The 14,794-nt window shown below is 35.3% G+C and overlaps 1 protein-coding gene across 1 annotated transcript; it reads left to right on the forward strand.

Moving 5' to 3' along the window:
• Window positions 1-983: 983 nt before the first annotated feature.
• Window positions 984-14,590, forward strand: LOC124944847. The gene is made up of 17 exons (XM_047485191.1): window positions 984-1,413; window positions 1,529-1,901; window positions 1,993-2,064; window positions 2,233-2,295; window positions 2,606-2,812; window positions 3,525-4,037; window positions 4,126-4,842; window positions 5,107-5,379; window positions 6,459-6,614; window positions 8,030-8,412; window positions 8,808-9,189; window positions 9,758-10,066; window positions 10,645-11,416; window positions 11,510-11,568; window positions 13,039-13,455; window positions 13,669-13,707; window positions 14,246-14,590. Exons 1-17 carry the CDS (start codon window positions 1,040-1,042, stop codon window positions 14,432-14,434), a joined length of 5,298 nt encoding a protein of 1,765 aa, XP_047341147.1. The 5' UTR covers window positions 984-1,039; the 3' UTR covers window positions 14,435-14,590.
• Window positions 14,591-14,794: the final 204 nt, after the last annotated feature.

Consider the following 14,794-nt stretch of genomic DNA (forward strand, 5'->3'; position numbering starts at 1 on the left):
AAATAGAACGCCACATCGCTATCTCCAATGATTGTTGCAGGAGGAGAATTGATCATTAGCATATTATACTTTACCTTGAACACTAAGTCATATCTTAGTTTGTCCACACCAATAGAATTATAGACAATTGAAGCTAACTCTTCATATGTAGCATTTCGGGGTACATTCACACCACGACACGAACTTGAGACAAAAGAACTAACCCCACAATCATCAGTTTTCCAGTCTCCATCAAAGAGTAGAAAAACACCAACATTCATGTGATCTGCAATTGAAAAAAATTCAAAGAAGTCAGTGACAGTGACCAGTCAGTGTTAATTGCAAGGAGGAAAATGCAAGGGGGAAAATGCAAGGAGGAAAATGCATCTGTCGCAGGCGACAGTGCATCTGTCGCAGGCGGGAATTGCATATGTCGTATGCGACAGATGCACTGTCGCCTGCGACAGATGCATTTCCCGCCTGCGACAGATGCACTGTCGCCTTCGTCACCTTCGTCACCTTCGTCGGATGTATATTTCACTGTAAAACAAATCAGCCAAGCTCTAAAACCATTATTCCATGACCTAACCTACATCCTAGACTCTAAACGACAAAACCCTAAAACGATGAAGGTCTAACCTGAATGTTGAAGACGTTCCAGTTTTGTTGATGATGAAGGAAGGATCCGTTGATGATGAAGGAAGCTTGATGATGAAGGAAGCTTGATGATGAAGAACCTTGATGATGATGAAGGAAGGACGGGGAAATGACGGTTGGTGGAGAGGAGGGAAAGGGGAGAAGAAAGTGACATTTCAGTAACTGAAAGACGCACTACTGATTTTATTTTTTTATTTATTTATTTATTTTTAAATAAAGGGTAAAACTGACCTTTTTGCCAAAAGGTCAAAAATGATAAAATTATAAATGACATGTTAAAAGTGGTAATAACCCTCGAGGGTTATTCCATCAAATTTCCCACAACAAGCTCTTTCTTCTTCTTCGCCCTTTCTCCCGTGAAATCATCAGTTTCAGAAAGAATGCTTGAGCTTTAGTCATAGCAATGGATTCCATAGTACATGCTGCTTTAGAAGAGATCTGTTCTGAAGGCGCCACTGGCATACACCTTTCTGACCTCTGGCTAAGGCTTCTTTCTCCTCTCACCGGGCATGGTATCCACCCATGCGATAATGTGAAGAAGGAATTATGGTCCAATCTTCTGCACATACCCAGCCTCCAATTCCAATCCAAGGGAACCCTCTATGATTCAACAGATTCAATTATTCAGTCTGTAGTAGAAAGTGAGAGATTGAAATTGAAGATAGTTGCTTCCGAAAAGCTGCGTAACTGCTCCGTTGGGGTCTATGATGTCAAAACATCAGATGCCAATCTCTCGAAAATACAACGTCATACTCTCAAGCGACTTGCAGATGCCAGGTTAGATAGATTCCTTTTTATTTCAAATATTCAGTAATTAATTTCAAGGTTCTATAGTAAGACAATAGATTTAAATATTGACTTGATTGTGTTTTTGTGTTTTGGGTTTTCAAAGGAATGCTGGGATTATGCAAAGTGAACTTGCTAAAGAGTTCAATATGAAAGGGAACAGTTTTTTTTATGTATTAAGGCAACTTGAATGCCGTGGGTTAATTGTGAGACAATCAGCTATTGTGAAGACTAAGGAATCTAACAATGAAGGGGGGGAGTTTAAAAACGGATCAATTGTCCATACCAATATGGTTTATTTACGCCGTTATGCTCAGAATTTAGGTTGTCAACAAAGACTTGAAATTATTAAAGAGGATAAACTCTTGGACTTTAATGATGCTATGGATGAAGGAAGCGTCAAAGAGGATGTACACATTAATGACTATCTGCCGGCATTAAAAGCTATATGTGATAAACTTGAGCAGGCAAATGGCAAGGTGACTCATCTTTTAATAGTCAATTGACATGTCTTTATCTTGTTTAATGTTTTCATGGACCAACTACTTATTTATTTCTGGTCGGTCGAAGGTTCTTGTTGTTGCAGATATCAAGTGTGAGCTTGGGTATAAGCTAAAATATGGGCATAGAGCTTGGAGAAATGTAAATTTCGTTTCTTGTAACTATCGTGGCTTTATCACCGTCCTTTTTTAAACGTCCTTTTATATACAAAAGAGAAATGTAACTTCTCTATGTGGATATCTGGCATTTTGCTTCAGATATTCTTTTAACTGCTTTAACGTTTTTTTTGCTGCAAAATGCACCATGTAGATGTGTAAAAGACTGAAAGACGCTTCAGTAGTTGAGGAGTTCTATGCAAAAGTGAACAATAAGGTGAGTTAGGATACTATCCTGCATATTTGTTTAATGAGACAATACACGAGTTAACCAGAATTCAACATTTCCTTATGGGCGACGGTGGATGTTTGTATAGATAAACCCATTCTTGATTTTCAAACACTAACGGCATATGCCATTCAAGGATTGTGATCTTAATTAGTACAAGGATTGTGATTATTAATTTGACCATATATATTCTTTCTTTGAGCTACTAGAATTTTGTGTTCCAATTGGTGCCTCCTTAGATTCTTAATTAGGCCAAATATTTGTACATTCAATGACCACAATCCTATTTTTTCTGCAGGAGGTTAACTGTTTGCGTTTGCTGAAGAGTTTCTCTCCTAGTAAGTTTAAACAGAAAGGTTTTAGAGAAAATGATCTTGATGCAGAACAACCAATATCATCGAATAAAAGAGGGAAAATCACGGAACAACTTATGGAGCTTCCTATTGAGCATCGAATTTATGATATGGTTGATGCAGAGGGACCAAAAGGGTTGACTATTAATGATGTATGTGAAAGTTCTTATAGATATTATCTGGATGTTTAGATATTTTGCCAGAAATACCATGAAGGTATTTCAGACTTCAGTTAACATGCTCTTCTTTGAGCACTTGGATGAGTCTAAATTTGTTGCTATATTTGCTTCTAAATTTGTTTCTAGCTTTTTGTTCTTAGTCATTCTGCCCCTATTTTGTTTTAATTCAAAGTATAATTAATGCTAGGTCTTGTATTCTATGGTTCTTTACTTTATTTGTGAAGGCTAACAATATTATGAGAACCTTGCTTATTTAAATATTATGTTGACATACATTATCTTTTTCTTATGGAAATTATACTTCTATCTTTTTCTTATGGAAATTATACTTCTATCTTTTTCTTATGGAAATTATACTTGTATCTTTTTCTTATGGAAATTATACTTCTATCTTATTCTTATGGAAATTATACTTCTATCTTTGGCAGAACTATTGCATAAGAGAATTTTGTCAGTTAATGCTGTCATCAGCTTTTTTATTTGTTGTTTGGTTTAGCATAAATGTCTCTATATTTACTTAATACTTCAGTTAGTTGTTGGTGTGTAGTTTTACTTTGTGAGGCATATACTTTTCCTTAAAAGGGCATTTGAAGTGTCATGTTATTATTATCCTTCTTGAATTATTGTGTCTTTCTCAGAAGTGACAACCACTGATTTTTTTATTTGTATGTTTTTTCTGTCTCAGATAATCAAGCGGCTTGGATTAAATAACAAGCGCTATTACAAACGACTTATCAATATGTTCTCTAGGTTGGGAATGCCTTTGGAGGCCGAAAATCATAACAGATGTGTTGCATATCGGGTTTGGACACATAAAAACTTCAACCCCGAAGCATCCAAGAAGGCTTTGATTAGCTCAGAAAATGTGGCCAGTGAAAATGTTTCTTTTGATCTGCGCCAGAGGGATAATTCTCTGGGTTGGGAGGTAGCTATCCTGAATAAATCAGAGCAAACTAACAAAATGATCAACATTAAAGACGGGGCTGAAAAGACAAACAACTTGATTGAGCAAGAACTTCCTAATGAGTCTCCTGTCACAGACCTTTGTCTAGCAACTTCTGAACCTGCATCAGATTTCACTCCTGAAAAGTCTTCGTTGTCAACTCGCCGGAGGAGACGATGTTACCAAACATATCCTTGCCTGACCCCAACTTTATTAAATAACCAGAGGGAGGAAATGATACTTCAACGGCTAGAGGTTTCTCTCATCTCACTAACTTACATGGTCTCAATTAGGCTTAATAGGTTATGTTTGACTTCAAGCTATCTTATTTTCTGTTGACCAGGAGGAAAAATTTATAATCAGAGCTGAGCTACACAGGCACCTTGAGAATCTCGAGGGAGACAAGCAGAAACTTATTGACAGGAAGACCTTGGACCGTTGTCTGAATAAGATTCAGCAAGAAGGACATTGTAAGCTCATTCGTGTTAGCGTTCCATCTGTCTCAAACTGCAGTAGCCACAAGAGTACTGATGTTGTTCTGCATCCCTCTGTCCAAGATGTATCTCCCGAACTATTGTGTCAAATTCATGAGAAACTAAATTCATTTGGAATTGAGATCCGTAGCCAATGCTCGTTTCGATTGAAAAAGGGTAAAACATTGCCTGTTCTGGATAGCATCCAAAGGATAGATACGTCCCCTATTAAGAATGGAAAGTTTGAGACAATGCGTGCGAATGGATTTGTACTAGCAAAGATGGTTAGATCAAAATTACTTCACAAGTACCTTTGGTCTTATATATCATCTATCAATCAAGGACATGATCAACATGATTCACACAGCACTTGCAGGTTGTTTCGTGTCGATGAGGTCATTAAGGCCTTTCCTCTTGAGCTCTTCTGTCAAGTTGTTGGGTCCACCCAAACATTTGATGATATGATTGAAAAATGCAAAAGTGGCTTACACCTTGGTGACCTTACTAAAGAGGAGTACACTAGTCTGATGGATACTAATGCAACAGGACGATTATCTTTGATTATTGACATTTTACGTCGGCTGAAGGTTTTACATTTCCTTTCACCTGATCATTAATATTTATCTAAATTGCAAGTATTTTATGATACTTAATAATGAGTATTTCAGCATTTTCTGGAGTCAAATTTGATTTGTAGTGCAATAGACAATATATGAAAGTCAGATCTAACAGCAAAAATAGACCACATTATTGTTTCTTTCTAGCAGGCAAACAATTTGATTTTGTTTTTTTTATTAGTTACACTTATATTTATATTTCACATTGATGACTGAATGTGCATACTCTTGCAGTTGATTCGGCTGGTAGAGGATGGACATCCAAAAGAGCAACCATTGGTTGCAACTCTTACTTATGCGTTAGAACTTAAGCCTTATATTGAAGAACCGCTCCAAATATTCAAATCATCCATACCTCATGACCACCATCAACCTGAAACTAGACATGATTTTGTACTTTCTAGTCAAGAATCTGTGGATGAGTACTGGAACACCTTAGAGTATATCTATGCTACTGCAGAGCCAAAAATGGCTCTACATGCATTCCCTGGATGTGCAGTTCATGAGGTGTGTTAGTTCATTTGTCTTACTTAATGCTACTGATGGATGTCTCTGCTGTACCATGATTTGTATGTGCGCATTTAAGCTACTAGCATTGGTTCACATGCTTTGCAAGTGTGCTAAGATACTTTGCGTATGTTCTTCATAATTTTATGCCTTGTGACAGATATTCTTCCTATTGTCTAAATTAGGTTATGAATAGTAAGGCAAGAAAATAAATTTAGTGTGCCAGTATTCATGAATTTTGTTAATAAAATGGAGTTACACACCCTTCGATATAAAACATATGGAAACCTGGTATGTGGGATTATCGAGGTTCTCTTTAAAACCCTCCCGTCAAACTTTTTACTCTCTTATTAAGAATCCATATTCCTTAGAGTGAGCTTTTTTGTAGTCGCAATATGATTTCATCTCCCACTCTCACTCTTGGGTGCATGTTTGATTCTTCTTTGTTGTGACAGTGAAATCAACTTCTACTCCAATTGTGGGGGTTATAAAAGAGATATTGGGTCTGTATGAAAACACTTTATGTTTCCGGATCTGTATGAGAGATTACTAATAATCTATGAATTTGTTTCTGACTAAGTTCAGTTTCCAAATATGATCTCATCGATCCATTTGTAGATGAGAAATCAGACAAAAATGTTTCCAAAGGAAGCCAATCTATCTTCTTGTAGATAGATAATTACCTGCATGTCTAGTTGTGATTTTCCAAGATCTGCAAGAGCTTGTGAAGGATAATATGTTGTCACATAACTGTCATGTTAGTAATAGATGATATATAGGAATTTTTTTTTCATGTTATTTTAAATTTAACATAAATTTGACTATACTAATTTACTTATTTTTTAACCATTTCTACTAATATTTAAAACATAAACATATAAGATAGTACTAGTTCTAACTTATTTGAACTTACTTTTACCTTGACCCACGGAGTGCGGTAGGTTGGGTTCTATCTGGGATTAACGGCTTTGGCATGCATGGATGAAAATACCAATTCAAATTGAATGGACCTAACCCTTCTATTATGTTGCAGATATTTGATCTCTTTTTCAATATTTTTCTTCTCATTGCTTCCGCAGATATGTATTCCGCGATCATGGTCTTTACTCCGGGTAATGACTGCAGATCAGCGTGCCAAGCTTCTTGAACGCGTGGACAATGCTGATCCAAACTTAAAGCTTCAATTCAAAGACTGTGAGAAAATTGCTAAGGAGCTTGATTTGACAATAGAGCAGGTGTGTTATTATCAAGACTGTAATTCAATTAGGGATATTTATTTTTGTGTTTGTTTTTTAAATTTATATTCGTGTGTACAATTTGGCACAAGAACTTTATTGACTGGTAGATGTTTTACATGCAATCCAGTGCTTATACAAAGATGTTAACTGATGCTTCACTTGAGAGTACTATGTACGATTTCATCATTTAGTAAGACATTACCATGAATCAAATATTTATCTTGTCAGTAATCATGTTGAATTTATGATTACCTGTGAGAGGAGGAAAACTATCTTCATCTATAGTGCACGGGGAACCTTTATCTCGTCTAGTACTGTGTAGTTTGCGGGCATAAGAACCATGCAGCAAATTGTTAACTGACCAGTAATCATGTTGAAATTTATGATTACCTGTGAAAGGAAGAAAACTATCTTTGTTATAGAGCATGGGGAACCTTTGTCTCATCTTGTACTGTTTAATTTTGCTGGTTTGGGAATCAGCAAATAGGAAGTTTGAATTAATTGAGATTTGTAATGCAAGATCCCTTGGGCTATGTTTATTTTTATGCAATTATTTTTTGGTCAGATTCTCTCATGTTTCTTGGTCAATTGCAATGCATTAATTAATTGGCAAATAAACCAATTTTATAAGTCCAAACATAAACTTTTTTGATAAATTAAGCACAAACCATCTGAATCATTATATGAACAGGCAGCCCTAGTCTAGTCTTGACCGGTTCAACCACCTTGTATCTAGTTGTTTGTGGAACATTGAAGAAATTTCTGAGTTTGTCTCCTCTCTAGTGCCAGTTATATCTAGATGTTCAACAATGTTTGGAAAGATCCTATGGTTTGTGTAAGATGATAAAAGTTTTTGAAAGGATAATCAACTTGATTCCCAGATCATGTATATTGATTTATCAGCATGATATACTAAATATATAATTGACATGAATGATACAAGTTAGTTCCTATCTACAAGGAACACATGTTGCTTACTTTGAATTAAATGAATAGTTCATGTCTATCTCTCCCTTAAGCTTAGGGATATTTATTTTCAACAGTTTGGGAGTATCTGATGTAAATAATATCCTCTAGGATAATTTTTTTGCACAACATTAAGGAACAATTTTAAGTAGAAATGGCCTCATTTCAAGTTCAATAGCACATCTATAGGAATGTTAGAATTCCTCATATATGGGTTTTCCATTCCCCCAAATGTATATGCACATGTACATAATCTCACAATTCTTTTTTGGTGAAAACTGTTGTATCTCTCATCTCCAAAACAAAATAGCTATAATTATGCATACCTTAAGTTGATTATATGCTATTTTTTTTTGCATTCATATCTGCTTTTGCTTCAAATACTTCTGCAATATCTTGCTAGCTTGACATATGATTATGGTTTTAATTTGAGCTGTAACATTCAGGTGCTTCGTGTCAGTTATGATAAGAACCAAAAGCGTCTTACTAGGTTTAGGGAACAATTAAATGGTGATGAAGAGGTACATAAAGGAGGTGATGCTTCATCTTCCAAAAGGAGAAAACGGAGATCTGAAAGAAAGTCTAGAAAGCGCGTGAAAAAGGGCAACTCAGATAGACCCTCTAGCGAACAAGTGCTTACTGGACCACTTGTTACTGAATCCCAGCCCCCTGAAGAACAATGTCCCTCTAGTAATTATGGAGGTCTAAAAAGAGATTTAGATGCACGACAAGTTGAAGATGGCTTGGATGCAACGGGAGAAAATGACGGTGCAATGTCACTGTCGACACAAAAACAGAAAAAGTTCTTTTGGACGGAAGACAGTGAAAGGTAGTCATAAATGCTCTTCATTTTTCTAATTTCCTATAACATTATCTCAAGGTCCCAAGACAAAGGTTAGCATTTGCATCAAACACCTTTTTTTTTAAAAAAGGTCAACTTTTTATTGAAATCGAGAGTTGAACGCAATGAACGTTCCTAAACAGTTTGCAGAAAAGAAAGAAAAAACCAAAAATACTTGATCTTAGATAGATATATGATTCACATTGTGTGCAATTGGGGAGTGCAAAATCCTGGTAATTATATTGCATACTCTGTGGCAACATGCTTACTATTATGTGTTTATCCTTTAATGGAGTTTTGCTTCTTTAATATAAGTTTCTAAACAAAATACCTTAGCCTAGAAAAAGAAGAAAAAATGTTTATATAATGTATTTTTCATGTAGGCAACTGGTGATAGAGTACGTAAGACACCGTGCAGCACTTGGTGCAAAATTTTTCCGAACAGACTGGGGGTCACTTCCAAATCTTCCGGCACCTCCAGAGACCTGCAAAAGAAGAATGACTTTAGTAAATTATAATCTGAAGATTAGAAAATGTATAATGAGACTTTGTAACATGATGAGTGAACGTTATGCCAAACATATGGAGAAACTGAAAAGCAATCAGGATATTGATAATGTCTCGGTAGCATCTGACAAAGTTGAATCCCAAGAGAAGTTGATTACTCTGGAAACGTGGGATGACTTTGACAATGAAGCTGCTAAGTTGGCTCTGGATGAGATTCTCAAGCTCAGAGAAATTGCTAGACAAGAAGCATCTGAGAAGGTTAGTTCTGCAATGCACATGTTTACAAATTGTGTCTGACCTGAATTCTTTATGTTTTACTTCCAGATATCAACTAATAGTTCTCTCAATGGAATCTGTACTTGTTTTTATGTTCCAAATAGTTGTGCTGATTTTTAAGAGTATAAATTATGAAGTCATGAAAGAACAACCCCCCACCCATGGTATTGGTAGGTCAAGATTCTTGAACTAAGAGACTGAGGTCTCAGGTTCTATTGCCACTGAAATCATTTTGATTGAAGTGGGGGTCATGACGGTGAGCTGTTGTACTACTAGCCTCTTACAGACAAAAGCCCATAATCTTAAAAAAGAAAATAAGCATCTCACTGTAAATAAATGCAATCTTCTTCGTTATGTGCCTTTCATCTTTTGATTGTCATCCTTGCATTTTTGTCACATATTTACTTAAGGACGAGCTTAGGCTCTTATCAACTTGCATGAACCTCATTTTTGGCTTTAGTAATAAGCGAAGTATAGTTTCTGACAGTTCAATATTGCTCAGTTTTACTCTTTTAAAGTATATATGTTTATGACTTCTCTTCTGTGACAGGATGCCCTGGACACTGAATCACATTCATTGTTTGGTTTTAGAGAGGATGGAACCACAATTTCGCGGAGGAGATCAAGAAGTCAACGGTTCACCCAAAAGTATTTGATGAATTTGGAAAGTGGGACTTGTTCATATAAACGAGTACATGAATCATTAGCTGTTTCCAATGCCATAGAGCTATTTAAACTCGTGTTTATGAGCACCTCTGTAGCTCCAGGAATTCAAAATCTTCTTGCTGAAACATTAAGGCGTTATTCAAAGGATGATCTCTTTGCTGCATTCAACTACCTTAAAGAGAAGAAAGCTATGGTGAGCAGTAATCAATGTTATTTATTGTTAACATAATCTTTAATGGTTTGTTTTGTTTGGGGTGTGAACTGCATCATTAGCGGTTGGTTTCAGAGTGTTTCTCAATTAAGAGTGGAATTCAATTTATGTTTCTAGTATGGGACATATACACTTGACTTTGGTATCATGTCTAATATTAACAATCAGTAGCCATTTATTTATTTTTATTGAGACAGCTTTTTCATTAGTATCACTAGCCAATATGATTTTGCCAAACCATCCACCTAGGGTAGCCCAAGTGGTAAGAGGCTTGAACACCTTGTTTGAAATAATTAGGGTTATGACGGTGTGATATTGTGCTATCTTTCTCTATAGAAAAAACAGGTCTCAAAAAAAGAAGCAATTTGAAAATTATGGTGTTGACCATAAGCCAGATTGCTAGGTGCTAACTGACGCAAATCTCTCATTATGAAAGAACTACTATATTCTTTATATGCTAAATAAGGACTTCTACTTCAGTAACAGTCCACAATTCAATCATAAATTTTATGTGTTGATTTATTATTGTTCAGGTATGTAACGTCCTCTATCTTGTGCAGGTTGGTGGTACGGCTGGTAATCCTTTTTGTCTTTCTCAGCATTTCGTGCAAAGTATTTCTTCGTCCCCTTTTCCAGTTAACACAGGAAGACGCGCTGCTAAGTTCTCTAGTTGGCTACGTGAGCAAGAAAACGATTTGATGGAAGATGAGATTGATCTTTCTGCAGACTTGCAATGTGGTGATGTTTTCCAGTTGTGTGCTCTACTTTTTAGCGAAGAACTATCAATTATACCAAACTTGCCTGACAATGGTGTAGGAGAGGCCAATGACTCAAGAAAACGCAAGTCTGAAAACAGTGATTCAGGCATGGATGATAGTGTTAAAAGGTATAAATCTTCCACAGCCGGAGAAGGTGAGATTATTTCTCGTCGAGAAAAGGGTTTTCCAGGCATTAGGCTATCTGTAACTCGTAACACAATATCTGGAACCAATGCATTGTTCAGATTTTCGGATCATCATAGTGGGACTTCTGGTCTTGGTCAACTGAATGGATGCCCTATATCCTCAGATCTTGACAAAGGTTGTAGCTTGTCTCATTCTGTTACCACAAAGGAAAAGAATGAACAGAAGATGAACACTACTCTTATAGCTAATGCATCTTCTCCTTGGGAAGTTATGACAAGCTATGCCAACCACTTCTTTCAGCTACCTAACCAAGTAGAAGAAAGCATTTTTAATCCGGAACTCTTTAGAACTATTCATTTAGCCATTCAGAAGGCTGGTGACCAAGGTTTGAGCATTGAAGAAGTTTCCAAACTCGTGAATTTGAAGGGTATGCAAAATCATCTCTCTGTCACTATGAGCTTAGTGTGTGCCTTCCAACTACATTAAGGACTTATAATTGAATTTAATACTATTGTTTCAGAAGCAAACATGTCGGAAATTATTATTGAAGTGCTTGAAGTATTTGGACGAGCTCTCAAGGTTAGATACATGAAAAATATTAGGTCAAAAATCACCATGGTTAAGATGGTAATTTTAGTGTAGAAATTTAGAGAAAAAAGAGAAATTTATTGTTAGTTTATTGGTTGTGTTCTTACATAGGAAGTCCAATGCTTAAATAGTGAAAAATACATTTGCAGAAAAGGAAATGATTTAAACGATAAAATCATATAATTGATTTGATAGCAAATCTTCAATCAATTAGTCTAATTGATTGATTTGCTAATGATTTTCCATTCTCGGTCAGTTAGCAAGTTAGCAAATCAATAGTCTAATTGATTGATTTTTACCGACTTTCCATATTTGAGGATAATTCTACACTCCCTTCAAGTTAGGTAATTGATATTGAGATTGCCCAACTTGCCATATACTTCTTCAAATCGACTTGGGAAGAGCTTTGATGAGAATGTTAACCGATAAAATGTGGATGACACCGAGTTGGGTTGAAACGCCGGAGTGTTGCTAGATGACAGTGAAAAGGCTTGAAACGCCGGAGTTTCACTGGAATTTGATGACAGCGAGTTGGCTTGAAATGCCGGATTTTCGCTGGATGTTGATGACATTCTTTCAATTTGTCTGATTCTAATCCATGATTCACTTAGTTAGAGGAGTGGCTCTTGGCTCTTGGCACTTGGCTATTTTGGCTCTTGGCTCAGTTCTTGAAGTGAAAAGTGATAATATAAAATGCAATTTTGAAATGACACCCCACTTGTTTAACGTAGTGGGTAATAAAATAAAGAATAATAAAACTTAAGAAATATAAAATAATATAATCATTTGAGTTATCCTCAAATGACTATTTCCACCATTGGAGGAGGCAACGGAAATTGTGAACAGGTTCCTTCAAGATGGAAAAACCTTCTCTGATACCATGTAGAAATTTAGAGAAAATAGAGAAATTTATTACTAGTTTATTAGTTGTGTTCTTATATAGGAAGTCCAATGCTTAAATAGTGAAAAATACATTTGCAGAAAAGGAAATGATTTAAACGATAAAATCATATAATTGATTTGATAGAAAATCTTCAATCAATTAGTCTAGTTGATTGATTTTCTACCGACTTTCCATATTTGAGGATAATTCTACATTTAGTTTTCAAACGTTTTTGTATCTGGAAACATATCTTGATACAAAAACAATTAGTGTTTCTCATGTTCAAGACTCGCTCTTTCCACGCTATCCTGAGTGGTAAATTCAGAAATTTATTTTTGTTTTTGTATACGAGAATGGATCCAGATACAATAACAAAACTATTTTGTGTTTCCATATGGGCCAATGTTACAAAGTTACATAAAAACGTATGGGTCTGAAGCTAACTTTTACAAAAACAAAAAAAAACTTCCCAATGGTCTTAAATTAAACTTTGGTGCTAGCATTACTTATGTTCAAGAATCCCAAATTGAAATGAACATTATTAAATTTTATTCTGATTTCATTGCATCTTTGAACAGGTGAATGCTTATAACTCTGTCCATGTTGTGGATTCCTCATATAGCTCCAAGTATTTATTGGCCTCAGTTGCCAAAGCTGATACTGTGAGTTTGCAAAGACATCTTGGAGTTTACGTTAAGGAGGACACCGTCAATGTGTCTGAAAGTAATGTTACAAATACCACTGGAGAAAGTATGAATGCTGACACCACTCCAAATATTTCCAAGGTTTCTCAGCCTTCCGAAACACATGTGAAACTTACTTACAATGACCAAAATGACAAGAACAAAACTTTGGAACTCCATCATGAGAATACTGGCATACACAGACTTATATTACCATGGTTAAATGGAGATGGTACAGTAAACAAGATATTTTACAAGGGATACCAACGCCGTTTGCTTGCCATTGTGATGCAAAACCCAGGAATTTTGGAGGTAAATGGTTCATTATGCTTAATCATATACGCTATAACATCTCATTTTTTCCTTGTAATTTAAAAAAAAATCTCGTTTCATGAAAAAGTGGATGATTTTGGGTTAAACGACTAATATATCCTTTGTATTTAATTTATATTTTTGGAACGTGCCAAGTAGTAGGAGGGTTTAATTGTAATCCTATTTTTTAACTTGTGTCCTTTTTCCATACAGGATGATATTGTCAAAAGGATGGGCATACTAAATCCTCAGGTATCTTTATTCTCTTATGCAAACTTTATCAATTGCACATTTGTTGTTCACTAGTAAAAAAATGTCAATACCAACCGAACATAATGGGGCAATACCAACCATTTTGTAGACGGTTGGAATCTGGGCAGTTGGTATTGAGCAATGCTAACTGCCTAAAATACGTTTTGTGGCATATTAAACCCAGTTATATGTGGATTCATTATCTTCTATTCTTTATTAGGGAAAAGGATATTTTGTTTTAGAGCTAAGAGTGTGTTTGTCCTTGGATTATTTGGAAAAAAAAATCATAGTATTTAGGTTCATATATTTTTTAATTGCACTTCATATAAATTGAAATGGTATTTTAGTTGATAATTTGGATGATATGATTGAATAAGTGTGATGTTTGATGGGATTGTGTATTATTAAGAAATAATCTCAATCAATTAATCCGCGTTAGCATACTTTTAGTGAGCGCCCTTAATTGTATTTTTTCTTCTTTTTGTATGTTAATGACAATTAATTGAATGTGGATCTCTCTTATTATCTCCCATCTCAGAGCTGCAAAAGTTTATTGAAGTTGATGGTTCTCGATAACTATATTACTGTGCGGAAGATGCTTGAAACTACATCATCACAAGCGCCTCCCAGCATCTTGAACCGACTAATTGGGGACAAATTCAGAAGTTCAAAGTTAACTTACATAGAGCATTTCTTCGCAAACCCGAAGAGTTGCACATTACTTTAAAGAACGGTTTCTGGTGCAACAACTACTTACAGCATCTTATGGTATTCCCTATATTTTTTTTCTTCTTATATTAGGTTTTTGTTGTTGTTGTTGTTGCCCTGGGAAGTGTAACTGAAGTTATTGAAAACTAGTATTTTGTCATTCATTATTATAATCACTTTTGAAGAATATAAAATTTGACAAATTTTAGATTAATTTACAATCAACTTTTTCTTAACAAATATAATTGATTTTCGACAAATTTGAATTTTCAGCGTTCATACTTCTTTTACTGGTTGATTCAAATATCCTAAGAGGTCAAAAGATTCGGTTTTATTTTGATTTTCAAATTAAACTGGGTCATGTTCATGGAGATTGGAT

The sequence above is a fragment of the Impatiens glandulifera genome, chromosome 7 (assembly GCF_907164915.1).
Source record: "Impatiens glandulifera chromosome 7, dImpGla2.1, whole genome shotgun sequence".
Classification (NCBI taxonomy): Eukaryota; Viridiplantae; Streptophyta; class Magnoliopsida; order Ericales; family Balsaminaceae; genus Impatiens; species Impatiens glandulifera.